Here is a 27,302-nt window from a genome sequence, read left to right on the forward strand (position 1 = left end):
TCGAGCCGAGGAAATAGCCATTAAAAATAGAACTTTCCAAGATAACAACTTTATATCAATGGAATGAAGGGGTTCAAACGGAACGCCCTGTAAAACATTAAGAACAAGGTTTAAACTCCATGGTGGAGCAACAGTTTTAAACACAGGCTTAATTCTGGCCAAAGCCTGACAAAAAGCCTGGACGTCAGGAACTTCTGACAGACGTTTGTGTAACAGAATGGACAGAGCTGAGATCTGTCCCTTTAATGAACTAGCAGATAAACCCTTTTCTAAACCTTCTTGTAGAAAAGACAATATCCTAGGAATCCTAACCTTACTCCAAGAGTAACCTTTGGATTCACACCAATATAGGTATTTACGCCATATCTTATGGTAAATCTTTCTGGTAACAGGTTTCCTAGCCTGTATTAAGGTATCAATAACTGACTCAGAAATTCCACGTCTTGATAAAATCAAGCGTTCAATTTCCAAGCAGTCAGCTTCAGAGAAGTTAGATTTTGATGTTTGAAGGGACCCTGTATCAGAAGGTCCTGTTTCAGAGGTAGAGACCAAGGTGGACAGGATGACATGTCCACCAGGTCTGCATACCAAGTCCTGCGTGGCCACGCAGGTGCTATTAGAATCACTGATGCTCTCTCTTGTTTGATTCTGGCAATCAATCGAGGAAGCAACGGGAAGGGTGGAAACACGTAAGCCATCCTTAAGTCCCAAGGTGCTGTCAGAGCATCTATCAGGACTGCTCCTGGATCCCTGGATCTGGACCCGTAACGAGGAAGCTTGGCGTTCTGTCGAGACGCCATGAGATCTATCTCTGGTTTGCCCCAACGTCGAAGTATTTGGGCAAAGACCTCCGGATGAAGTTCCCACTCCCCCGGATGAAAAGTCTGACGACTTAAGAAATCCGCCTCCCAGTTCTCCACTCCCGGGATGTGGATTGCTGACAGGTGGCAAGAGTGAGACTCTGCCCAGCAAATTATCTTTGATACTTCCATCATAGCTAGGGAGCTTCTTGTCCCTCCCTGATGGTTGATGTAAGCTACAGTCGTGATGTTGTCCGACTGAAACCTGATGAACCCCTGAGTTGTCAACTGGGGCCAAGCCAGGAGGGCATTGAGAACTGCTCTCAATTCCAGAATGTTTATTGGCAGGAGACTCTCCTCCTGACTCCATTGTCCCTGAGCCTTCAGAGAATTCCAGACGGCACCCCAACCTAGAAGGCTGGCGTCTGTTGTTACAATTGTCCAGTCTGGTCTGCTGAATGGCATCCCCCTGGACAGATGTGGCCGAGAAAGCCACCATAGAAGAGAATTTCTGGTCTCTTGATCCAGATTCAGAGAAGGGGATAAGTCTGAGTAATCCCCATTCCACTGACTTAGCATGCACAGTTGCAGTGGTCTGTGTTGAATGGAATGAAGGGTGCGGCAAGCACTTTGAAGTCTTGTTAGCCTGTCCTCTGTCAGGTAAATCTTCATTTCTACAGAATCTATAAGAGTCCCCAGGAAGGGAACTCTTGTGAGTGGAACGAGTGAACTTTTCTTTTCGTTCACCTTCCATCCATGTGACCTTAGAAATGCCAGCACTAACTCTGTATGAGACTTGGCAGTTTGAAAGCTTGAAGCTTGTATCAGAATGTCGTCTAGGTATGGAGCTACCGAGATTCCCCGCGGTCTTAGTACCGCCAGAAGAGCACCCAGAACCTTTGTGAAGATTCTTGGAGCTGTAGCCAATCCGAATGGAAGAGCCACAAACTGGTAATGCCTGTCTAGGAAGGCAAACCTTAGGTACCGATAATGATCTTTGTGAATCGGTATGTGAAGGTAAGCATCTTTTAAATCTACAGTGGTCATGTATTGACCCTCTTGGATCATAGGTAAAATTGTCCGAATAGTCTCCATCTTGAACGATGGAACTCTTAGGAATTTGTTTAGGATCTTTAAGTCCAGGATTGGTCTGAAAGTTCCCTCTTTTTGGGAACCACAAACAGATTTGAGTAAAACCCCTGTCCCTGTTCCGATCGTGGAACTGGATGGATTACTCCCATTAACAAGAGCTCTTGTACGCAGCGTAGAAACGCCTCTTTCTTTGTCTGGATTGTTGACAATCTTGACAGATGAAATCTCTCTCTTGGAGGAGAGTATTTGAAGTCCAGAAGGTATCCCTGAGATATTATCTCTAGCGCCCAGGGATCCTGAACATCTCTTGCCCAAGCCTGGGCGAAGAGAGAAAGTCTGCCCCCCACTAGATCCGATCCCGGATCGGGGGCCCTCAATTCATGCTGTTTTAGGGGCAGCAGCAGGTTTCCTAGTCTGCTTGCCCTTGTTCCAGGACTGGTTAGGTTTCCAGCCTTGTCTGTAGCGAGCAACAGCTCCTTCCTGTTTTGGTGCAGAGGAAGTTGATGCTGCTCCTGCTTTGAAATTACGAAAGGAACGAAAATTAGACTGTCTAGTCTTGGCTTTGGCTTTGTCCTGAGGCAGGGCATGGCCTTTACCTCCAGTAATGTCAGCGATAATCTCTTTCAACCCGGGCCCGAATAAGGTCTGCCCTTTGAAAGTTATATTAAGCAATTTAGACTTAGAAGTAACATCAGCTGACCAGGATTTTAGCCACAGCGCCCTGCGTGCCTGAATGGCGAATCCTGAATTCTTCGCCGTAAGTTTAGTAAGATGTACTACGGCCTCCGAAATGAATGAATTAGCTCGTTTAAGGACTCTAAGCCTGTCCGTAATGTCGTCCAGAGTAGCTGAACCAATGTTCTCTTCCAGAGACTCAATCCAGAATGCCGCTGCAGCCGTGATCGGCGCAATGCATGCAAGGGGTTGCAATATAAAACCTTGTTGAACAAACATTTTCTTAAGGTAACCCTCTAACTTTTTATCCATTGGATCTGAAAAAGCACAGCTATCCTCCACCGGGATAGTGGTACGCTTAGCTAAGGTAGAAACTGCTCCCTCCACCTTAGGGACCGTTTGCCATAAGTCCCTTGTGGTGGCGTCTATTGGAAACATTTTTCTAAATATCGGAGGGGGTGAGAACGGCACACCGGGTCTATCCCACTCCTTAGTAACAATTTCAGTAAGTCTCTTAGGTATAGGAAAAACCTCAGTACTCGTCGGTACCGCAAAATATTTATCCAACCTACACATTTTCTCTGGTATTGCAACTGTGTTACAATCATTCAGAGCCGCTAACACCTCCCCTAGTAATACACGGAGGTTTTCCAGTTTAAATTTAAAATTTGAAATATCTGAATCCAGTCTGTTTGGATCAGAACCGTCACCCACAGAATGAAGTTCTCCGTCCTCATGTTCTGCCACCTGTGACGCAGTGTCTGACATGGCCCTAATATTATCAGCGCACTCTGTTCTCACCCCAGAGTGATCACGCTTACCTCTTAGTTCTGGTAATTTAGCCAAAACCTCAGTCATAACAGTAGCCATATCCTGTAATGTGATTTGTAATGGCCGCCCAGATGTACTCGGCGCTACAATATCACGCACCTCCCTCTGAGCGGGAGATGTAGGTACTGACACGTGAGGCGAGTTAGTCGGCATAACTCTCCCCTCGTTGTTTGGTGAAATTTGTTCAATTTGTACAGATTGACTTTTATTTAAAGTAGCATCAATACAGTTAGTACATAAATTTCTATTGGGCTCCACTTTGGCATTGCAACAAATGACACAGGTATCATCCTCTGAATCAGACATGTTTAACACACTAGCAAATAAACTTGCAACTAGGAAATACAATTCAATTAGAATAATATTAAAACGTACTGTGCCTTTAAGAAGCACAGAAGATCTATGACAGTTGAAAATTAATAAATTGAAACAGTTATAGCCTCAATCCTTGTAAACAACACAACTTTAGCAAAGGTTTAATCCCATTAGCAAAGATAACAAATTCTGAAAGCAGGAAACAAATTACAGAATAAACGTTTTTTATCTCAGTCAAACTATAATTCTCACAGCTCTGCTGAGAGAAATTACCTCCCTCAAAATAAGTTTTGAAGACCCCTGAGCTCTGTAGAGATGAACCGGATCATGCAGGGAATACAATGAGTTGCTGACTGAAATATTTGATGCATAGAAAAAGCGCCAAAAAAACGGCCCCTCCCCCTCACACACAGCAGTGAGGGAGAACAGAAACTGTCAGAAAAACAGATTAAGCAACTGCCAAGTGGAAAAATAGTGCCCAAACATTTATTCACACAGTACCTCAGCAAATGAAAACGATTTTACATTCCAGCAAAAACGTTAAACATAATCTCTAGTTATTAAACAGCTTTATGTATTTCTTACAGTGTAATTCTAGTGAAGTACCATTCCCCAGAATACTGAAGTGTAAAGTATACATACATGACATTATATCGGTATGGCAGGATTTTCTCATCAATTCCATTGTCAGAAAATAAAAACTGCTACATACCTCTATGCAGATTCATCTGCCCGCTGTCCCCTGATCTGAAGTTTACCTCACTCCTCAGATGGCCGAGAACAGCAATATGATCTTAACTACTCCGGCTAAAATCATAGCAAAACTCTGGTAGATTCTTCTTCAAACTCTGCCAGAGAGGTAATAACACACTCCGGTGCTATTTTAAAATAACAAACTTTTGATTGAAGGTATAAAACTAAGTATAATCACCATAGTCCTCTCACACATCCTATCTAGTCGTTGGGTGCAAGAGAATGACTGGGAGTGACGTAGAGGGGAGGAGCTATATGCAGCTCTGCTGGGTGAATCCTCTTGCACTTCCTGTTGGGGAGGAGTAATATCCCAGAAGTAATGATGACCCGTGGACTGATCACACTTAACAGAAGAAAAGAGAGAGAAAAGAGAGAGAAAAGAGAGAGAGAGAAAAGAGAGAGAAAAGAGAGAGAAAAGAGAGAGAAAAGTAAGAGAAAAGAAAGAGAGAAAACTAAGAGAAAAGAGAGAAAAGAAAGAGAAAAGAGAGAGAGAGAAAAGAGAGAGAGAGAAAAGAGAGAGAGAGAAAAGAGAGAGATAGAAAAGAGAGATAGAAAAGAGAGATAGAAAAGAGAGAGAGAGAGAGAAAAGAGAGATAGAAAAGAGAGAGAGAGAGAGAGAGAGAGAGAGAGAAAAGAGAGAGACAGAGAGAGAAAAGAGAGAGAGAGAGAGAGAGAGAGAGAGAAAAGAGAGAGAGAGAAAAGAGAGAGAGAGAAAAGAGAGAGAGAGAAAAGAGAGAGAGAGAAAAGAGAGAGAGAGAAAAGAGAGAGAGAGAAAAGAGAGAGAGAGAAAAGAGAGAGAGAGAAAAGAGAGAGAGAAAAGAGAGAGAAAAGAGAGAGAAAAGAGAGAGAAAAGAGAGAGAAAAAAGAGAGAGAGAAAAGAGAGAGAGAGAAAAGAGAGAGAGAGAAAAGAGAGAGAGAGAAAAGAGAGAGAGAGAAAAGAAAGAGAGAGAGAGAGAAAGAGAGAGAAAGAGAGAGAGAGAAAAGAAAGAGAAAAGAAAGAGAGAGAAAAGAAAGAGAGAGAAAAGAAAGAGAGAGAAAAGAAAGAGAGAGAAAAGAAAGAGAGAGAAAAGAAAGAGAGAGAAAAGAAAGAGAGAGAAAAGAAAGAGAAAAGAAAGAGAGAGAAAAGAAAGAGAGAGAAAAGAAAGAGAGAGAAAAGAAAGAGAGAGAAAAGAAAGAGAGAGAAAAGAAAGAGAGAGAAAAGAAAGAGAGAGAAAAGAAAGAGAGAGAAAAGAGAGAGAAAAGAGAGAGAAAAGAGAGAGAGAAAAGAAAGAGAGAGAAAAGAAAGAGAGAGAAAAGAAAGAGAGAGAAAAGAGAGATAATGAATTGATCAATGCACCATATATGCAAACAAATTCTTCAAATCAAGACAAATGCATTTAGAGAAATTTCAATATTGACTATATTGTTCTTTTAAATATTTTAAAAGGTCCACTGGGAACACCACTCCACATCTTTTATCTTCTGGCAGAGAGCATCATGGGGCTTTATTCTGTTCTCATCACTCTTACTGATTAGGAAACCTGATACTGAAGCCGAATACTTACAAATCACTGTCTGTAACCTCACAAACCTACACCCCAGGCAAATGTACCACAGATATGGCTATTGTTGTAAATGACACCAGTTGTTACAGCTTTAGCACACACTTCTCTAGTTGCTGCTGCAAGGCAAAAGAAGCCGCGAGTGTCAGTTTCATGGCATACCTGGCGGAGGTACAGTTTAAGTACATTGCTTATGTCATGTGCATACAGGTCTGACAGCTCCACCAAATCCTTTCCGTTCTCGAATGCCTGACACAGCTTTTCAACTCTAGACTTCGCTCCATTTACACGGTAAATGCCCTGTGACAAAACAGGAAATATAACATCAGACTGTAGCATTTTGAAAGGTTAAAAGGGACATAAAGTGTCTACTGTTAAAGTGAATGTAAATTTTGATGATTAAGTGCCCGGTTTTAAAAAATTTGATTAAAAACAGGGGCACTTTAATTAATAAAAATTTACATTTCACTCGTGTTGTGAAAATACTTAGCTTTTAATCCTGACAGCCGCTTCAGCTTCCCCCGAAAGTCGCAAGGCTCTTCCTACATTAGAAAAGATGGATAGGTCATCCTCCAATCACAGCTTCCCCCCCGGGGGAATCAGTGTCTGATTCAACGCCGTGATTGGAGGAAGCCGGATTCCTCATTTTAGACTCAGGAAGAGGCTTTGCGACGGGCGGAGGAAGCGATGCAGCGGCTGTCAAGATTAAAAGGTATTTTCCCAACACGAGTGAAAGTAAATTTTGATGAATTAAAGTGCCTGTTTTTAAAAAAACAGGCACTTTATCATCAAAATTTACATTCACTTTAATCAGATTTTTTAATACAGTGAAATGTTAAGTCTTTAAATTAACTATCCTCCCTAAAACGTTTTTCAATGGTTTTTAATTTAACTAGTCTTTAAATATGCATAAACCTTCATCACTCCTGATACAGCTCTAGACTGAATCTTTCTACTGCCACCAATTAGCTGCCAATACTGAGTAAATATGCAAATCCTATATAATAAAAGGCCAAGTATGTTTGTACGACACAGTCATGCGCAGTAGAGACTGCGTGAGACAAACATAACTGGCCTTAACCCCCTTAACGAATAGCGCCAATGCGCAGTAGAGACTGCGCAAGTACAACGCTGGTCGTTTAGCTCTTAAAGGGACATTTTAGCCCAAAAAATGTATTTCGTGCTTTAGAAAGAGCATGCTATTTTAAACAGTTTTCCAATTTACTTCTGTTATCTAATTTGCTTCATTCTCATGATGTACTTGGTTGAAAAGCATATCTAGATATGCTTAGTAGCTGCTGATTGGTGGCTGCACATAGATGCCTCTTGTTATTGGCTCACCCAAGGGATATCTAAAGAATGAAGCAAATTAGATAATAGAAGTAAATTGTAAAGTTGTTTGAAATTGTATTCTCTCTCTCAATCATGAAAGAAATATTTTGGGTTTCAAGCCCCTTTAACCCCTTAAGGACCAAGGCCATTTTTCAATTTCTTTCCCTTAAAGACCAGGGCTATTTTTACATTTCTGCGGTGTTTGTGTTTAGCTGTAATGTTCCTCTTACTCATTTTTTGTACCCACACATATTATATACCGTTTTTCCCGCCACTAAATGGACTTTCTAAAGATACCATTATTTTCGTCATATCTTATAATTTATTATTAAAAATATTATAAAATATGAGGAAAATATGGGAAAAAACACACTTTTTCTAAATTTGACCCCCAAAATCTGTTACACATCTACAACCACCAAAAAACAACCATGCTAAATAGTTTCTAAATTTTGTCCTGAGTTTAGAAATACCCAATGTTAACATGTTCTTTGCTTTTTTTGCAAGTTATAGGGCAATAAATACAAGAAGCACTTTGCTATTTCAAAACCACTTTTTTTCAAAATGAGCGCTAGTTACATTGGAACCCTGATATCTGTCAGGAATACCTGAATATCCCATGACATGTATATATTTTTTTTTAGAAGACATCCCAAAGTATTGATCTAGGCCCATTTTGGTATATTTCATGCCACCATTTCACCGCCAAATGCGACCAAATTAAAAAAAAACTTCATTTTTTTCGCAATTCTAGGTTTCTCATTGATATTATTTACAAACAGCTTGTGCAATTATGGCACAAATGGTTGTAAATGCTTCCCTGGGATCCCCTTTGTTCAGAAATAGCAGACATATATGGCTTTGGTGATGCTTTTTGGTAATTAGAAGGCTGCTAAATGCCGCTGCGCATCACACGTGAATTATGGCTAGCAGTGAAGGGGTTAATTAGGTAGCTTGTAGGGAGCTTGCAGGGTTAATTTTAGCTTTAGTGTTGAGATCAGCCTCCCACCTGACACATCAGACCCCCTGATCCCTCCCAAACAGCTCTCTTCCCTCACCCACCCCACAATTGTACCCGCCATCTTAAGTACTGGCAGAAAGTCTGCCAGTACTAAAATAAAAGGTATATTTTATTTTTTTTATTTTTTTTTTCTAGCATATTTACATATGCTGCTGTGTAGGATCCCCCTTAGCCCCAAACCTCCCTGATCCCCCCCAAAACAGCTCTCTAACCCTCCCCCTCAACATTATTGGGAGCCATCTTGGGTACTGGCAGCTGTCTGCCAGTACCCAGTTTACAAAAAAATATATATTTTTTTAATTTCTCCCCACTTTTCTGTAGTGTAGCTTTCCCCCCCCCAAAGACTAAACCCCCACCCCCTCCCAGATCACTTTGCTTATTTATAATACTATTTTTATTTCCCCTCTCTCCCTCTAAATTTATGCAAACCGTTCCATGTGTAATGGTTCCCACCCGCTCCCTCCCTCGTGCACGCGCCCGCCCGCCTCCCTTGTGCACGATCGCGCGTCCGTGCGCGCCCCCCAGCTACCCCACCCACGATCCCGCCCACCTCTGTACACCGCAAGCCATCGATGGCCGCCCACCCGCCTCCCACGTCGGCTCCCACCAACGATTGCGGCCATCGATGTCCGGTGCAGAGAGGGCCACAGAGTGGCTCTCTCTGCATCGGATGGGGGAAAATGTTATTGCAGTGATGCCTCGACATGGAGGCATCACTGCAATAACCGGAAAGCGTCTGGAAGCGATCAGGATCGCTTCCAGCTGCTTTCAACCCCAACGTCGTACAGGGTACGTCGCTGGTCTTTAAAGACCAGTTTGTGCACGACGTACCCTGTACGACGTATGACGTTAAGGGGTTAAGGACCAGTGTAGTACCCTGTACAACGCTGTTGTCCTGGGCCTCTTTCCTCCGCGATCTCGCTAAAAGTAGCGAGAGCAGGCTATATCTGCATGCCCCACGAGTGGGGCAGTGCAGAAATAGTCTTGCAGAGGTACTCTGCATCCCGCCCTGCATCGGGCAGCGTTGGTGCTGATTGTTGGTGGCATGGAAGGGTTAGGAGGGAGGCGGGTGGGCGGCCCATTGCTGGGGGGGGGGGGGGGGGGCGAAAGCGGATGGGCCCGCTGCACAACAGAAAAAATGTATGCTAAGGTGGCAGGAGGGAGGTGAGAGGAGGTACAGGGGGAGATAAAGGCTAGAGAAAGGATCTTGGAGGGGGACATTTTGCCCCGTGTACATGGGCTTTAACACTAGTAATATATATAATTTGTTTTCCTCTTGTAAATATAAATAATGTATATATATATATATATATATATATATATATATATATATATATATATATATATATATAGATAGATATATATATATATACACACACACACATACAGTGGATATAAAGTCTACACACCCTTGTTAAAATGTCATGTTTCTGTGATGTAAAAAAATGAGACAAAGATAAATCATTACAGAACTTTTTCCACCTTTAATGTGACCTATAAACTGTACAACTCAATTGCAAAACAAACTAAAATCTTTTAGGTGGAAGGAAGTAGAAATAAAAAACTAAAATAATATGGTTGCATAAGTGTGCACACCCTTAAACTAATACTTTTGTTGAAGCACCCTTTGATTTTATTACAGCACTCAGTCTTTTTGGGTATGAGTTTTTCAACATGGCACATCTTGACTTGGCAAGATTTGCCCACTCTTCTTTGCAAAAACACTCCAAATCTGTCAGAATGCGAGGGCATCTCCTGTGCACAGCCCTCTTCAGATCACCCTACAGATTTTGAATTGGATTCAGGTCTGGGCTCTGACTGGGCCATTCCAAAACTTTAATCTCCTTCTGGTGAAGCCATTCCTTTGTTGATTTGGATGTATGCTTTGGGTCGTTGTCATGCTGAAACATGAAGTTCCTCTTCATGTTCAGCTTTCTAGCAGAAGCCTGAAGGTTTTGTGCCAATATTGTCTGGTATTTGGAACTGTTCATAATTCCCTCTGCCTTGACTAAGGCCCCAGTTCCAGCTGAAGAAAAACAGACCCAAAGCATGATGCTCCCATCACCATGCTTCACTGTGGGTATGGTGTTATTTTGGTTATATGCAGTGTTTTTGCGCTGAACATATCTTTTGGAATTATGGCCAAAAAGTTTAATCTTGGTTTCATCAGACCAGAACACCTTTTGCGACATGCTTTTGGGAGACTTCAGATGTGTTTTTGCAAAATTTAGCTGGGCTTGCATGTTTTCTTCGTAAGCAAAGGCTTCCGTCTTGCCACTCTACCCTATAGCCCAGACATATGAAGAATATGGGCGATTGTTGTCACATGCACCACACAGCCAGTACTTGCCAGATATTCCTGCAGCTCCTTTAATGTTGCTGTAGGCCTCTTGGCAGCCTCCCAGACCAGTTTTCTTCTCGCCTTTTCATCAATTTTGGAGGGACATCCAGTTCTTGGTAATGTCACTGTTGCACCATATTTTCTTCACTTGATGATGACAGTCTTCACTGTGTTCCATGGTATATCTAATGCCTTGGAAATTCTTTTGTACCCTTCTCCTGACTGATACCTTTTAACAATGAGATCCCTCTGATGCTTTGGAAGCTCTCTGCGAACCATGGCTTTTGCTGTAGGATGCGACTAACAAAATGTCAGGAAAGACCTACTAGAACAGCTGAACTTTATTTGGGGTTAATCAGAGGCACTTTAAATGATGACAGGTGTGCACTGACTCCTATTTAACATGAATTTGAATGTGATTGCTTAATTCTGAACACAGCTACAAGAGGTGGTCACACTTATGCAACCATATTATTTTAGTTTTTTATTCTTTTTATATTTTAATTAATAATATATATATAAAGATACAATATTTGTATTCAGTATTATCTACCTTTATGGTTAGTGCCCGGCTTTCTATTTCAGAGGTGCACTTCTTGATAATAAAAGGGACGCCGTCAGGGGTGCTTCGTGCTGCCTGGGTAAACTCCACTCCAAACAGATGAAGTCTTCCTTGCAGTTTTTTGTGTCCACATTGAATGGCCAGTGTTTCAAGACATTTCTTGTGACAAGCAAGAGAACACTGCAATAAAGAAAAGCCATAAATGACAAGCTGTTCCTTTAGACAATGACAAGAATTCGCAAACGCTTAATTATTGACAGAAAGCTGAAATTAAAGAGAGGCTGTGGGGCAGTGAGGTCACATGATCTTGAAACCTACACTCTGATTACCACTGTCTAACAATGCCCACAGTTATGTTAACATGGATTTAAAGGCACATTAAAGTACATGTTAAAGGGACATAAATACCAATGTTTCTTTCTTGATTCAGATAGATAATAACATTTTAAAATTTACTTCTATTATCTGGTTTGCTTCATTCTCCTGTTATAATTTGTTGAAGGAGCAGCAAAGCACTACACGTTTCTAACTGAACACATGGGTGAGCCAATGGCAATCAGTGTATACATGCAGCCACCAATCAGCAGCTAGAATCTAGGTTCTTTGCTGCTCCTGAGCTTACCTAGATAAACCTTTCAGCAAAGGATAACAAGAGAAGGAAGCAAATTAAATAATAGAAGTAAATGGGAAAATTGTTTAAAATGGTTTGTTCTGTCAAATCATGAATGGCTAATTATGACTTAACTATCCCTTTAAAGCAAATTTGAGACAGAAATGTTTTCTTTGTCTTCTTGGTATTCTCTGTTGAAAAGAGCAGCAATACTGGGAGCTAACTGCAGACTGGTTGCTGCACACACATGCATCTTGTGATTGGCTCACCTGATTTGTTCAGCTACCTCCCAGTACTGTATTGCTGCTCCTTCAACAAAGGACACAAATAGAATGAAGCACATTTGATCATTGAAGTGCATTAGAAAGTTGTTAAAAAAGGGTATGATCTGCCTGAATCATGAAATAAAATTTGGGTTTTATGGCGCGTTAACCCCCTGCAAAGGTTAAGTGAAAATCAGCCCCAGTGTAGCAATGCACTAATGGAAACTAAAACACATCAGGTAAGACAATAAGAGCCGTGTAGCCACCAATCAGCAAGTAGCTCGCAGTAGTGTATTACTGCTCATGAGCCTACCTAGGTATGCTTTTCAACAAAGGACGCCTAAAGAACAAAGTAAACATGATGATAGAAGTAAACTAAAAGTATATAAAAAATTGCATGTGTTACCTGAACCATGAAAGTTTGACGTTTAATGTCCCTTTAAAGTGCATTTAACCTAGTCTCATGCAAAATAAATACACACACACACACACATATTTATATACATATATATACATATATATATATATATATATATATACACATACATATATATATATACATACACATACATACGCACACTCATAAATACACATACACACATATACACATGCACATACATCAAATGCAAGCTAGAAACATTCTAAGTTTAAGGTCCCTTTAATAAATATCACCGGTATGTTTTCATATTATATAACCACATTATTACATAAAATCACATTTTACATGTTTTATAATAGATAGAAAAAAATATTAGAAAGTGCTTTATGATAAACTCTGAAGCAACAGCCTTACCTCTTCACACTCGGCTCCGTGAAATACTACTAAACTGTCACACTCCCTGCATTTGGATGGAGCCCGTAGTTTTCGCAGTTTGTGTGTCTGAGCAGCTTTGGACATAATGGTATTCCTGAAAGGTCCGGGGGAATTGGCCATTTCTGAAACCAAATCATTCAAGCCTGCAGAGGAATTCATATAAGAAAAAGGAGTGGTAAAGTCTGTATTTTAATATGGTTTACATTTGACACAAGAATAGTCCACCAGAAACACAAACATGATATCTTTGTCAAAGGTCTAAAGTGAGGTTTAATGTTGACATGCGCCTTAGAGAAGCTGTCGGACCATGAGCCCGAATTAAGGTCTGATGAGGGTATGTCCTTCAGAGAGGCTATAGGACTATAAAGCTGAACAGAGGTCCAATAATCTACCAACCAATATATGAATTTGTTATTTGCCCAGTCTTTTTGTGAAAAACAGTTAGCAACCCTATGTGTGAGCCCAAACATCTCTCTTAAAGTGAATAAACTAAGGGGAAAGAGAAATCATACATAAGTAGGCAACAGAGATCTGATGTGATGTGAGCATGCATGAGAACTAAGGTCTAATGTAGTCATGTGCCTACAATAAGATGCAGATGGGCATGTGCCTAAGAGAAGCTGCAGGACAATAGATCTAAACAGAAATCTGATGCTGGTATGTGTCTGAGAGAACCTGCAGGACCAAGGGTCTGAACTGGAGTTTAATGTGGGCATGCGCCTTAGTTACAGGACCATAAGTCTAAACTGAGGTCTTATGTGGGCATGTTATTATTATTATTATTATCGGTTATTTGTAGAGCGCCAACAGATTCCGCAGCGCTATAAACAAAGGGGGAGTACAACAAAACAATTATAGGGTAGAGGGCCCTGCCAAGAGTTGCACTGTTGTAGTCAGCTCTTAAGAAGGTGATCTACAGACAGCTGGACTTTTAGGCTTACATGCTAAGAGGGTTCAGGGGATTGCAGTGGAGGAGAGGAACTGGTATTAGGAAAGGTTAGCGTAGGTTGTATGCGTCCCTGAACAGTAGAGTCTTTAGGGAGCACTTGAAGCTTTTAAAACTAGAAGAGAGTCTTGTGGAGCGAGGCAGAGAGTTCCATAAGATGGGAGCCAGTCTGGAGAAGTCCTGTAAACGGGAGTGTGATGAGGTGACAAGAGAGGAGGAGAGTAGGAGGTCATGAGCAGAGCGAAGGGGACGGGAGGGAGAGTATCTGGAGACAAGGTCTGAGATGTAGCGGGGAGCAGTGCAGTTGAGGGCTTTGTATGTAAGAGTGAGAGTTTTGTGTTTGATCCTAGAGGCAAGAGGAAGCCAGTGAAGGGATTGGCAGAGAGGCGCAGCAGATGAAGAGCGACGTGTAAGGAAGATGAGTCTGGCAGAGGCATTGATTATGGATTGTAAAGAAGCTAGGCGGTAGGAGGGGAGACCAGAGAGGACAGAGTTGCAGTAATCAAGGCGGGAAAGAATGAGAGAGTGGATTAAAATCTTAGTTGTGTCTTGTGTAAGGAAGTGTCTAATTTTAGAGATGTTTTTAAGGTGGAAGCGGCAGGCTGTAGCCAAGGACTGAATGTGAGGAGTGAAGGAAAGATTTGAGTCAAATGTGACCCCGAGACATCGGGCATGCGGGGTAGGGGTAATGATGGAGTTGTCGACAGTTATAGAGATATTGGGGGTGGAGATTTTGGAAGAAGGGGGGAAAATGAGGAGCTCAGTTTTGGAGAGATTTAGCTTGAGGTAGTGAGAGGACATCCAGGAAGAGATGTGAGAAAGACAGTTAGTGACACGGGTTAGCAAGGAAGGAGATAGTTCTGGTGCAGAGAAGTAGATTTGGGTGTCATCGGCATACAGATGATATTGGAAACTGTGGGACTTAATAAGGGAACCTAGTGATGACGTATAGATTGAGAAGAGAAGGGGACCGAGGACAGAGCCTTGCGGTACTCCGACAGAAAGGGGTGACGGGGCAGAGGAGGCCCCAGAGAAGGCTACACTGAAGGTACGGTTTGACAGGTAGGAAGAGAGCCACGAAAGGGCTGTGTCACAGATGCCGAAGGATTGGAGGGTTTGGAGCAAAAGAGGGTGGTCGACAGTGTCAAAGGCTGCGGACAGATCAAGGAGGATAAGCAGAGAGAAGTGGCCTTTTGATTTAGCTGTAAGTAGGTCGTTGGTGACCTTAACAATAGCTGTCTCTGTGGAGTGATAGGGACGAAATCCAGATTGCAGCGGGTCAAGAAGGGAGTTTAACGTAAGGAAATGGGATAGGCGTGCATATACAAGTTTTTCGAGAAGCTTTGAAGCAAGAGGGAGGAGGGAAATTGGGCGGTAGTTGGATGGGGAGGTAGGATCAAGGGAAGGTTTTTTGAGGATAGGTGTGACCAGTGCATGTTTCAATGATGAGGGAAATGTACCAGTGCTGAGGGAGAGGTTGAAAATGTGTGTTAGTATAGGGGTAAGGGTATCAGAGAGAGAGGGGAGCAGTTGTGAGGGGATAGGGTCAAGGGGACAGGTAGTGAGGTGAGAGCGCAGTATAAGTGCTGAAACTTCGTCCTCAGTAACAGGGGAGAATGAACTAAGTTTCAGGTTATGAGGGTTGTGGTTGAGTGAGAGTATTTGAGGGGGGGAGAGAATGGAATTGTGTTGAGAGCTGATTTCATGTCTGATGGAATCAATTTTGTTAATGAAGTGACTGGCAAAGTCTTGAGCTGACAGAGAAGTTGTATTAGGAAGTGGGGGAGGGCGGAGGAGACTATTGAAAGTGGAGAACAGACGTTTTGGATTTGAAGAAAGATTAGAGATAAGAGTAGAGAAGTAGTGTTGCTTGTGGAGATTAAGGGCAGAGTAGTAGGAGTTCAAGATGAATTTGTAATGAAGAAAATCAGCTGAACTCCGTGATTTTCTCCAATGCCGTTCAGCAGTACGGGAACATCTGCGTAGGTACCGTGTCAGAGGAGTATGCCAGGGCTGGGGATGGGTGTGTGATTTCCTAGCAGTGGTAAGAGGGGCGAGATTGTCAAGGACGGATATAAGGGTGGAATTATAGTGGCAGATAGATTGTTCAGGGCAGGAAAAGGAGGAGAAGGTTGAGAGGAGCGGTTGAAGGGAATTAGCAAGTTGTTGCTGATCTAAAGACCTAATGCTTCTGTGAAGTTTGTGACTTAGAGAAGCTGCAGGACAATGGATATAAACTGAGGTCTGATGTTGGCATGTGCCTGAGAGAAGCTACAGGACAATGGATCTAAACTGAGGTCTGATGTTGGCATGTGCCTGAGAGAAGCTACAGGACAATGGCTCTAAACGGAGGTCTGATGTTGGCATATGCCTGAGAGAAGCTACAGGACAATGGATCTAAACTGAGGTCTTATGTTGGCATGTGCCTGAGAGAAGCTACAGGACAATGGCTCAAAACTGAGGTCTGATGTTGGCATGTGCCCAAGAGAAGCTACAGGCCAATGGGTCTAAATGGAGGTCTGATGTTGGCATGTGCCTGAGAGAAGCTACAGGACAATGGATCTAAATGGAGGTCTGGTGTTGGCTTATGCCTGAGAGAAGCTGCAGGACAATGGATCTAAACTGATGTCTGATGTTGGCATGTGCCTGAGAGAAGCTACAGGACAATGGGTCTAAACTGAGGTCTGATGTTGGCATGTGCCTAAGAGAAGCTACAGGCCAATGGGTCTAAAATGAGGTCTGATGTTGGCATGTGCCTGAGAGAAGCTACAGGACAATGGCTCTAAACTGAGGTCTGATGTTGGCATGTGCCTAAGAGAAGCTACAGGCCAATGGGTCTAAACTGATGTTGGCATGTGCCTGAGAGAAGCTACAGGGCAATGGATCTAAATGGAGGTCTGATGTTGGCTTATGCCTGAGAAAAGCTACAGGACAATGTATCTAAACTGAGGTCTGATGTTGGCATGTGCCTGAGAGAAGCTACAGGACAATGGATCTAAACTGAGGTCTGATGTTGGCATGTGCCTGAGAAAAGCTACAGGACAATGGATCTAAACTGAGGTCTGATGATGACATGTGCCAGAGAGAAGCTGCAGGAAAATGGCTCTAAACTGAGGTCTGATGTTGGCTTATGCCTGAGAGAAGCTGCAGGACAATGGATCTAAACTGAGGTCTGATGCGGGCATCTGCATCAGAGAAGCTACAGGGCCATAGGTCTGAACGGAGGTCCAATAATTACACAATCTTCCAAGAACTTTATTCATTTGTTGGCTGCCCAGTCTTTTTGTGAAAGACAGCCTGCAACTCTATGTGCAAGTCCAAACATTTCTCTTAAAGTGTTTAAACCAAGGAAGAGAGACATAGTCATATGTTAGTGGACAACCATATTAATACTCATGGGTTTGTGATCCACAGAATGATATAGCAAGGCCCAAACAAAACAAAATATAAATTGGGTTAGATGTATCTTTTATTCAGTATAGAACTGTCCAGCATTTGGGGGCTAAACTGTGTGGATGTACAGGCGGGTTCCTTTTATTTACACTAATAGTTTAAAAGAAGCTGCATCTTGAATGGGGGCACTTTAAGGGACTTGAGTTGAAACCCAATATTTTTCTTCCATGATTCAGATAAAGGATACGATTTTAAACAACATTCCAGTTTACTTCTATTTAATTTTCTTCATTCTTCAGATATTCTTTGTCGAAGAAATAGCAATGCACATGGGAGAGTCAACCACACGTCATCATACGTGCATCTATATGCAGCCACCAATCAGCAGCTACTGAGCCTATTTAGACATGCTTTCCAACCAAGGATATCAAGAGATTGAAGCAAATTGGATAATAGAAGTAAATTGGAAAGTGGTTTAAAATTGCATGCTCTTTCTAAATCATGTAAGAATTTTATTGTGTGTTATGTCCCTTTCACAATAGCGTTTGCTTGTTATTAGTTTATTTCCTCGCTCTTTTGCCATTTATGATGTTGACAAAAGTATACGATTTATATGAGGCAAAAGTACAAAGAAATTTAATGAGAGGGAAAAACATCCACAGATTGACCAAAATTATATAACCCAAGGTTAATAGTCCTGTTGACTGATATAAAGAACATTGCTGACCAGAATTACCATTGTCTGAGGGGGAAGGAGGTTCCCGTTCGTCCAGATCATCTGCTGATGACATTGTCCCTGTTGATGGGGTCCTGGGGAGACGCCTCTTAAAATCACCTAAAATAAAGTAGCCAACATTAACATTATTGACAGAGACCCTTATTAATGTAGTTTGTTCTTTTGTGTGGATGCAAACAGAAGTTAGCTCACCATCACAGTAAAATGTACCTGGGCTGGCAGATGGAGAATCCATTGAGCGGGACTCACTGCTGCCGCCTGCACTCTCTGAATCGCTGCACATACCGCTGCTTTGGTTCCCAACAGACCAGGACCTAAATGGAGGAGGTCCTCTCGTGTCTATTGAAGGGATAGTAAAGTCCAAATTAAACTTTCATGATTCAGATAGGGCATGTCATTTTACACAACTATCTAATTTACTTTTCTTTCCTAAGATATGGTGAGTCCACTGAATCATCAATTACTATTGGGAATATCACTCCTGGCCAGCAGGAGGAGGCAAAGAGCACCCCAGCAAAGCTATTAAATGTCACTTCCCTTCCCACAATCCTCAGTTATTCTCTTTGCCTTCGGTGCAAGGAGGAGGCAAAGTTTTTTATTTTTTACTGTGTGTGGGAACACTAGTATTTCTTAAGTTGTGTTTTCTTCCTAAAGTTGATAGAAATATTAATCAGGAAATTGTTGCTCCTTCTTTATGTCCTAATCCTTCTCATAAGGAACGTTTGTTACACAATCTAGATGTTGTGCATGCTCTGAAGTTCTATCTTCAGGCGACTAAGGATTTTCGTCAGTCTTCTGCCCTGTTTGTTTGTTTGTTTGTTTCTCTGGGAAACGTAAAGGTCAGAAAGCTACTGCTACTTCTCTTTCTCTCTGGTTAAGAAGTATAATTTGTTTGGCCTATGAGACTGCTGGACAGCAGCCTCCTGAGAGAATTACAGCTCCTTCTTCTAGGGCTGTCTCTTCTTCTTGGGCTTTCAGAAATGAAGCTTCTGTGGAACAGATGTGCAAGGCGGCAACTTGGTCTTCTTTGCATACTTTTTCCAAATTTGATACTTTTACCTCGGCTGAGGCTTCTTTTGGGAGAAAGGTTCTTCAAGCGGTGGTGCCTTCTGTTTAGGTTCCCTGTCTTGTCCCTCCCTAATCATCTGTGTCCTCTAGCTTGTGTATTGATTCCCAATAGTAATTGATGATTCTGTGGACTCACCATATCTTAGGAAAGAAAACAAAATTTATGCTTACCTGAAATATTTATTTCCGGATATGGTGAGTCCACGGTCCGCCCTTTATTTTAAGACAGTTCTTTTTAACTTTAACCTCAAGCACCTCTACACCTTGTGTTATTCCCTTTTCTCCATTTTCCTTTGGTCGAATGACTGGGGATTGTGGGAAAGTAAGTGACATTTAACAGCTTTGCCTCCTCCTGCTGGCCAGGAGTGATATTCCCAATAGTAAATAATGATTCCGTGGACTTACCATATCCGGAAATAAATAAATTTATCAGGTAAGCATAAATTTTGTTTCATCATCAAATTTGCTTTGTTCTCTTGGTATAATTAGTTGAAAGCTAAACCTAGGTATATGCTCGTATGCTAGTTTCTAAGCCCTTGAAGGCTGCCTCTTATCTGAAAGCATTTGACAGTTTTTCGCAGCTAGAAGGCTTTAGTTCATGTGTTTCATATAAGTAACATTGTGCTCATGCACGCAGTTATTTAAGAGTCAGCACACTGAAAAGCAAGTCTGTCAAAAGATCTGAGATAAGGAGGCAGTCTGCAGAGGCTTACCTACAAGGTAATAACAGAGGTAAAAAGTATATTTCTATAACAGTATTGGTTGTGCAAACTGGGGAATGGTAAATAAAGGGATTATCTATCTTTTTTAAACAATAACATTTTTGGTGTTTACTATCCCTTTAAGAGGAAATCAATTGTAGATTCATGAGCTAGGTATGTTTTTGAGTTTTAAGATGTGTAAGTCTTTACTAGTGTTATACGTACTCTGAATATCTGTACTGCTGCTAGATCTTTTCTGTCCTATCTTTTGAGATCGGCCATATTCAGGACTTCCAATGTCTTCTGAAGTTGGAGTAGGGTATTCTCCTGAGCCCTGAGATAGGTTCCCATGAGACGTGTGGGCGCTGTTCTCCTGCGACAGACGTGACCTAAAAAAAGAGTCAAGGCAGATAATTTTCCATTTGCCTTATAACATACAATCGTTGACACCAATAACAATCAATCAAACAAATAAAACCCTGCTAACTTTTAATTCATTTTTAATAATTGCTGGTAACAAATAAATGCCCAACACTCATAAAAGTAAATTAATATTTCAAATGTAATCGTGTTTAACATTGTTTTAAAGGGGCAGTAAATACTTTTTGATATTTTAATATATAGCTACAGATAGATAAAACGATAGATATACATACATACACTGAATTTGGACAGATCTTTGCATATTGCACTTTTAAACTTAAAAATCTGATGCAGAAATGGGGGCGTGTCCAAGTAGCGACTCTGAGCGGTCGCATATTTCTAGAGCTCCGGGTGAGGAGACTATAATCCGCCAATTATAGCTCAAAATATACAGCACTCACCTGCAAAACAAGCGATATCGAACTTAACCCTCTCTACCCTGCTGTGTTAATGACCCCTGGGTTGAAACTGGACAATAGAGGCCTGCAGAGGCAGCAAAACTTGCAGGCAACGCCCCCCTCCCCCGAGCGACCAGGGTGATCTACCAGAGCTGATTAAATACCATCTTGGATCTCTCATTGTTTTTATCACCTTTTAGAGAAGATATATATTCCTACACAACATATCCGCATCAAAGAGAAGCATGTTGCACACGATTACCACCACGTGGTCTAACGATCTTCTCACTAAGATGGACTTTCGCTTTGCTAAACTAGATGCTATGATACAGGCTTTAATTGATAAAACACCTTCACAATGTGAGTTGCAACTCTTTATAAATAAGTTAACAGGGATTAAGCCTGAAGACTCATCAGACCAACAACCTATTGTATATAAAGCCGACTCAGCTCTACAGCATGATGAAATTGACCAACTCCGTACATCCGTGATCGGAATACCCACAGGACTACAAAACAAGATTGCAACAATACAGCCTAACGACAAACATAAGGCAATAGAGCCAGCGTCATGCTTAAATGATAAAGCCGCACTTCAGCACAAGTTACTAAATTCTTCAAGGAGGGAATACTACGCTCATCAACCTAAAATAGAGTCTATCCCACACCACGACCAGCAAATAGACAATGACTACGCTAAAATGCAGGTTTACAACGGCAAATGGGAAACCGGCCTTCTCAAACAGCGGAAGCAAGGTAACATTGTAACTGCAGGTTTATTCCTGCAGGAAAGACAGAACTTTGACCTGGAGCGACCATGACAGGGGCTTTATAGGGACCCCCGGGGGGTACAAATCCAGTGAAACCATGTCCCTTGCTACAAAACGTTGTCCCGGACTCCATACCCTGTGAAGGAACACCCACTACACTGTATGGTCCCACACGAGACATACTTTAAAACAACATTTTGTGGCCATATTGATATAGGACACCTTAATCAAACGAAAAGATGTGCCCAAGACGCACCGGTCAACATCCCCATGGACGCTGAAGTTGTTCTACTCAGACTGCTAAACTTTGAGGGAGGTTGATTCACCCATAAGCGATAATTCATTACTGATATGCAGTGTTTAGCAAAGTTGGCAAAATATGTAGTAGCCCAGTTGGTTTTCCTTAAACTTCTTTGTAATGAGCCGGTATGCATGTATTGTGTAAGAGAATGTTTACACATCAGTTCCCTTCAGTGTTCTGTTCTATATGGCTTCATGCGCTATCATTGTAAGACACAGAAATAGCTCAAATATACTATGACACTATATTCATACTGTTGATAACTAGAAGGCACTGTAGTATTGATAACACTCATATAATCTTGATAGCTTCCCTTGGGGGTGAGGGGCCCTAAGGAGACTTTACCTTACAAACAACGAGGGATCAAGATTTTAACATGAAGCTTTGGCTCCTGAGAGAAAAGAGTTTGCATGGCTGGTTGTCTTTTGCGGCCGGGGCTGTGACTGAGATCTCAGTTATCAGTCACACGTATGGAATGAAAGGAGCCAAAAGCGTATTCCAAGTAGTGCTATGTATAGATTTAGCCCACTAAGAAACCGTTCATATATCCTTGTCCCAGACACAGCGCACAACACTTTCTTTATAGTATAAAGGGGTAGCCATCTGAAATACTCAAAACAGAGAATATTGATGGGGAAGTATTGACTTCTGGTTGATTACATATCCGTTCTGTATGTCTACCTATACCATTCGTTTATTACTATGTGAGTTATGTTAATTTATAGAAATCAGCTCTGGTCCAGGCATCTATATTAGCTAAAGATATGTATTGCTCTATGTTTTTCTATCTTATCTTAGATGCATTTTGTTTTTCTTTCTTATATTATATGCTTAATTTAAACCCCTGGACTTTTATTGAGATATTAGACTAGGTCCAAGAGCGGCTTATATCAATGTTTTAGGGGTTTAAAATGAGGATTATCACTATTTCTGGACATCAAATGACTGCTGTATTGCTACATGATCTGTACACACTTATTTTTCCTCAATAAAAAAAAAAAATCTGACGCCAAAATAAACTGAATGCCACTGCTATATTCCGTAAAAAATGCACAGTCCTATTTATTATGCAAAATCAAAGGAAGGAAATTTATTCTTACCTGATACATTTTTTTCTTTTACGATACGATGAGTCCACGGATTTCATCCTTACTTGTGGGATATCGCCTCCTGGTCAGCAGGAGACAGCAAAGAGCACCACAGCAGAGCTGTATATATAGCTCCTCCCTTCCCTCCCACTCCAGTCATTCGACCGAAGTTAGGAAGAGAAAGAAAAAGCCAAGGTGCAGAGGTGACTGAAGTTTAACAAAATTAAAGACCTGTCTTAGAAAAACAGGGTGGGCCGTGGACTCATCGTATCGTAAAAGAAAAAATTGATCAGGTAAGAATAAATTTCCTTTTCTTTTACAAGATACGATGAGTCCACGGATTTCATCCTTACTTATGGGATACAACACCAAAGCTATAGTACACGGATGAAAGGGAGGGACAAGACCGGGAACCAAAACGGAAGGCACCACTGCTTGAAGAACTTTCCTCCCAAAAACAGCCTCAGACGAAGCAAAAGTATCAAATTTGGAAAATTTGGAAAAATTGGGAAGAGACGACCAAGTTGCAGCCTTGCAAATCTGTTCAACAGAAGTATCCTTCATGAATGCCCAAGAGGAAGCCACAGCCCTAGTGGAACGGGCCTTAATCCGTTCAGGAGACTGCTGTCCAGCAGTCTCGTATGCAAACTGATACTCTTCAGCCAAAATGAAAGAGGTAGCCGTAGCTTTCTGACCCCTACACTTCCCAAAAAACACAAGAAACCGGGAAGACGATTGACGAAAAACCTTAGTGGCCTGTAAGTAAAACTTCAAGGCACGGACCACGTTCAACTTATGTAACAGTCGCTCCTTCGTAGAAGAAGGATTAGGACACAAGGAAGGAACAACAATTTCCTGATTAATATTCTTATTAGACACAACCTTAGGAAGGAAACCAGGTTTGGTACGTAACACCACCTTATCAGAATGGACAACAAGATAAGGAGAATCACATTGTAATGCTAAAAGCTCAGATACTCTTTGAGCAGAAGAATAGCAACCAAAAATAAAACTTTCCAAGATAACTTAATATCTATGGAAAGCATAGGTTCAAACGGAACCCCTTGAAGAACTTTAAGAACTAATTCAAACTCCAAGGAGGAGCAATTGGTCAAAACACAGGCCTGATTCCAGTCAGAGCCTGACAAAAAGATTGAACATCTGGAACGTCTGCCAGACGCTTGTGTAACAAAATAGACAAAGCAGAAATCTGTCCCTTTAAGGAACTTGCTGACAACCCTTTCTCCAATCCATCTTGGAGAAAAGACAAAATCCAGGGAATCCTAACCCTACTCCATGAGTATCCCTTGGATTCGCACCAATAAAGATATTTACGCCATATCTTATGGTAAATCTTTTTAGTAACAGGCTTACGTGCCTGAATCAAGGTATCTATGACCGAATCAGAAAACCCTCGCTTAGATAAAATTAAGCGTTCAATCTCCAATCAGTTAGCCGTAGAGAAACTAGATTCAGATGATGGAAAGGACCCTGAATGAGAAGGTCTTTCCTCAATGGAAGCTTCCACGGGGCTGGAACGACATGTCCACCAGATCAGCATACCATACCAAGTCCTGCGAGGCCACGCAGGGGCGATGAGTATCACCGATGCCCTCTCCTGTTTGACCAGAACAATCACCCGGGGAAGGAGAGCAAATGGAGGAAACACATAAGTTAGGCTGAAGGCCCAAGGCACTGCCAAGGCATCTATCTGCTCGGCCTGGGGATCCCTGGACCCGTAACTAGGAAGCTTGGCATTCTGCCCCATCTGAGAATCAGGCCGGCAAATACCTCCGGATGGAGTTCCCGCTCTCCCGGATGAAATGTCTGTCTGCTCAGAAAATCAGCTTCCCAGTTTTCCACCCCTGGGATGTGGATCGTGGACAGATGGCAAGAGTGAGACTCCGCCCACTGTATTATCCTGGCTACTTCTGTCATCGCCAAGGAACTTCTTGTTCCCCCCTGATGATTGATGTAAGCCACCGTCGTTATGTTGTCCGACTGGAATCTGATGAATTGGGCCGAAGCCAACTGAGACCAAGCCTGCAGCGCATTGAATATAGCTCTCAACTCTAGGATATTGATGGGAGGGAGAGACTCCCCCCCCATCTTAACAGGCTGGCATCCGTTGTCACTATCACCCAAGAGGATCTGCGAAAGCATGTCCCCTGGGATAGATGATCCAGCGACAACCACCATAGAAGAGTCCCTTGTCTCCTGATCCAGATGTATTCGAGGAGACAAATTTGTATAATCTCCATGCCACTGACTGAGCATCCTCAGTTGCAGAGGCCTGAGATGAAACCGAGCAAACGGAATGATGTCCATTGCCGCTACCATCAATCCAATTACCTCCATACACTGAGCCACTGGCGGCTGGGGATTGGCCTGAAGGGCTCGGCATGTGTTCAGAATCTTTAATTTTCTGACCTCCGAGAAAAATATTTTCATGGATAGACGATTAGAGTTCCCAAGAAAAGAACCCTTGTCTTTGGAACTAGAGAATTCTTCTCCAGATAGACCTTCCACCCATGAGTCCTCAGGTAGAACAGAACAATGTCGGTATGAGACTTTGTTAGCTGATAAAACAACGCCTGAATCAGAATATCGTCCAGATAAGGCGCCACTGCAATGCCCCACGGTCTCAGAATCGCCAGCAGCGACCCCAGAACCTTTGTGAAAATTCTGGGTTCCGTGGCCAGACCAAAAGGAAGAGCAACGAACTGAAAACGTTTGTCCAGAAAGGCAAACCTCAGGAACTTGTGACAATCTCTGTGGATAGGAACATGAAGATATGCATCCTTCAAGTCCACGGTAGTCATAAATTGACCCTCCTGGATCATTGGAAGAATGGTACGAATAGTTCCCATCTTGAAGGATGGAACTCTAAGAAACTTGTTTAGACTCTTGAGGTCTAAAATAGGTCGAACGTTCCCTCTTTTTTGGGAGCTACAAAGAGATTTGAATAAAAACCTTGTCCCTGTTCCTGTATTGGAACAGGACATATGACTCCCATGGAGGAGAGATCTCATACATAGCGTAAGAACGCCTCTCTCCTTATCGGGTCTACAGACAATCAAGAAAGAAAAAAAAAAACTTCCTCTGCGGGAAGAAATTCTGAATTCCAGCTGGTATCCCTGAGACACAATTATTAACGCCCAGGGATCCTGAACATCTCCTATCCAATCCTGGATGAAAAAGGATAGACTGCCCCCCACTTGTACGGTCCCGGATCGGGAGCCAACCCTTCATGCTGACTTGGGAGCAGCAGCAGGCTTCTCAAACTATTTACCCTTGTTCCAAGACTGGTTTGGTCTCCAGGTTGATTTGGATTGCGAATAGTTACCTACCTGTTTAGAAGAAGAGGAAGGAGGGGGGAGTTCCAATTAAAGTTTTGAAAGGCACGAAAATTACACTGTAGACACTGTATGGAATTCTTATCCTGAGGGAGGAAACGACCCTTACTTCCCAGGATGTCAGAAATAAGTTCCTTCAAGTCAGGCCCAAACAGGGTTTTCCCCTTGTAAGAAATAGCCAAAAGCTTAAATTTAGAGTTTAACCGTAAGGCTCTGTGCGCTAAGATGGAAATCCTGAACTCTTAGCCGTCAAATTGTTCTCCCAAAGAAGTCTCAGTCTCAAGAGATTCTTCCAGGGTATCAAACCAAAAAGCAGCCGCAGTCGTAACCGTGACCACGCAGGCCGCCGGTTGTTAAAACAACTCCTGATGAACATAAAGCTTCTTAAGGAAACCCTCTAATTTTTTTATTCATGGGGTCCTTGAAGGCACAACTATCCCCGCTAGGAATAGTAGTCGTTTAGCTAAGGCGAAATAGTTCCCTCCACCTTAGGAACTATCTGCCAAGAATCCCTGAAAGTATCGCTATAGGATACACCCTCCTGAAAACGGCAGAAGGGGAGAATGGAATACCTGGTGAAGGTGAAAATCAGCAGCTGCTGGATTAAACTCCCCACCCTCCGATTGCTAGGTGGCTTAGCCATCTACCACTAGAGCTTGCCGCCATAAAAAGGAGAAGTTCAGAAAAAAGAAAGTAATGTTTTAATATAAAGTAACACAAAAAACATTACTGGTACATTAAATTCACGTCATTTCTGTGTCAGAAAATATCCAAGTAGCATGTTAACCTTGCTGGTAAAAGACATTGCAATTAACACTGAAGCAATCATGTCTTGAGCACACAATCCATAAGAAATTGCAAGGAACCGCAGAGCACCGCATGTGGGTCAGAAAACTTTATTTCATGGGTGCACTTGTTCCATTTGAAACACAAAGCTGCATCATACTGATTGCTAGGTGACTTTAGTAAACAGCTACAATGCATCAAAAAAAGGGGAACTCCACCAACAACAGAACTGTCTCTTTAAGTACAAAAAGAACGGTATTGTTATGCCCCTTTGAGCCCTATCAAATAAAAAAACGCTATCACTTTAAATGTGTAGAGGTACAGTACATTTGTCGCATGGACAGTAAATAGGGCCACAGATGGCGTAGGGTCTTTAACACCTATTG

At 42.1% G+C, this 27,302-nt stretch overlaps 1 protein-coding gene across 3 annotated transcripts in view; it reads right to left on the reverse strand.

Moving 5' to 3' along the window:
• Positions 1–27,302, reverse strand: part of ARHGAP29 (Rho GTPase activating protein 29) — a gene marked incomplete in the record, with an annotated part of 410,124 nt that overhangs the window by 35,814 nt on the left and 347,008 nt on the right. The window contains 6 exon segments of one of the 3 annotated variants that reach the window (XM_053694083.1): positions 6,170–6,307; positions 11,255–11,443; positions 12,930–13,093; positions 18,026–18,124; positions 18,236–18,364; positions 20,020–20,183. In XM_053694083.1, coding sequence (XP_053550058.1) covers positions 6,170–6,307; positions 11,255–11,443; positions 12,930–13,093; positions 18,026–18,124; positions 18,236–18,364; positions 20,020–20,183 — 883 coding nt within the window. 3 annotated transcript variants of the gene reach the window in all.

The sequence above is a fragment of the Bombina bombina genome, chromosome 10 (assembly GCF_027579735.1).
Source record: "Bombina bombina isolate aBomBom1 chromosome 10, aBomBom1.pri, whole genome shotgun sequence".
In the NCBI taxonomy this organism is placed as follows: Eukaryota; Metazoa; Chordata; class Amphibia; order Anura; family Bombinatoridae; genus Bombina; species Bombina bombina.